The sequence below is a fragment of the Limulus polyphemus genome, unplaced genomic scaffold, assembly GCF_000517525.1.
Source record: "Limulus polyphemus unplaced genomic scaffold, Limulus_polyphemus-2.1.2 Scaffold2680, whole genome shotgun sequence".
NCBI lineage: Eukaryota > Metazoa > Arthropoda > Merostomata > Xiphosura > Limulidae > Limulus > Limulus polyphemus.
In genome coordinates, this window is record NW_013668290.1 from 130337 (window position 1) to 131500 (window position 1164).

The following is a 1164-nucleotide window of genomic DNA, read 5'->3' on the forward strand; positions in this document are numbered from 1 at the left end:
TTAATGAAGTATTAATAGTATGATCTGATAATTTTAATACATTATTATACCATGATTTATTAATACCTAAATATTACTTTGATGAATTTTTTTTTAAATTGAGTGGGGGTGCCATATGGAACTCTTACCGCATTAATACCACAGCAATGTAAGTTGTAATATAAAATGCAAATTTATACTAATAAAAAAATTACTATACCGTATATACGGTATAGTACGGTCTATAGTATAAGTAATAAAGTATAATGTTTTTATTGAAATGTTTGAAATCTTCAGTTTATGAAACCAGTTCTTAATTTGTTTGCATGTTTTTCTGAAATGTAATTTTAAGTAAGTACGTATGACAATTTCTCAAATTAAAATATAGTTGTATAATATTTTTTTTTCTGTCTGTAATACGTCAGGCCTACATACACATTGTAATTTATGGTCGCTGATGGTAGTGATACTGTTATTGTTAATAATATATGTTAGGGTTAATTTACTAGGCCTAAAGTATTATTTACGTCAACTTATGACCAGTATGGTACGCACAACTTAACATTACGTGAAAAACAAACTAGGATGTACAATACCTGAATTCCACCATTTCATGAGTATTTCGTTCGCTTTCGTTACTCATTTCTTAAAGGTTTTACCTTACACGGCAGTTATGAATTTTATAACTATATAAACAAATAATTAATTTTTAACTGAAAGCTACCGTTATTATTTAGGATACTTTTATTCGATGCTCCCGCGATTTTCGTCTTCAACCCTTGATTGGACAGAAATTAGCTTGTTACTATATCGGGTAGAGACGCCTGCTCCGTGTGTTTGTACCGTGTTATAATAATATAACGAGTTTTCACAAGTTTAAAATTAATTATTATTATTATTATTGTGATGCAAACTACACCATTTTTTTATCGATACTTTTAATGGAACGGAGGCTTTCAACTCTTATTTTAATAAAAAAAGAAGCTGACAAAAATGAAAGAAACAATTATATCTTTAATATATATATATATGCATATATTTAACTACAGTGTTTTATCAGACGCAACAAAATCAATAAATACACACCCACACACCTACACAACGTGGTCACAAGTAAATAGACACCACATTTTCAAAAAAAAATTAAATTTTTCAGTCAGTCCACATGAATTGATATATTTATAA

General features: G+C 27.9%; 1 protein-coding gene across 1 annotated transcript in view; it reads right to left on the reverse strand.

Moving 5' to 3' along the window:
* Positions 1 to 766, reverse strand: part of LOC106467621 (TNF receptor-associated factor 6-like) — a 15295-nt gene extending 14529 nt beyond the window's left edge. The window contains exon 1 of the mRNA XM_013927983.2: positions 576 to 766. Within this exon, the coding sequence (XP_013783437.1) occupies positions 576 to 622 (47 nt within the window). The 5' untranslated portion in view covers positions 623 to 766. The remainder of the gene's footprint in view (positions 1 to 575) is intronic.
* Between the last annotated feature and the right edge of the window lie 398 nt (positions 767 to 1164).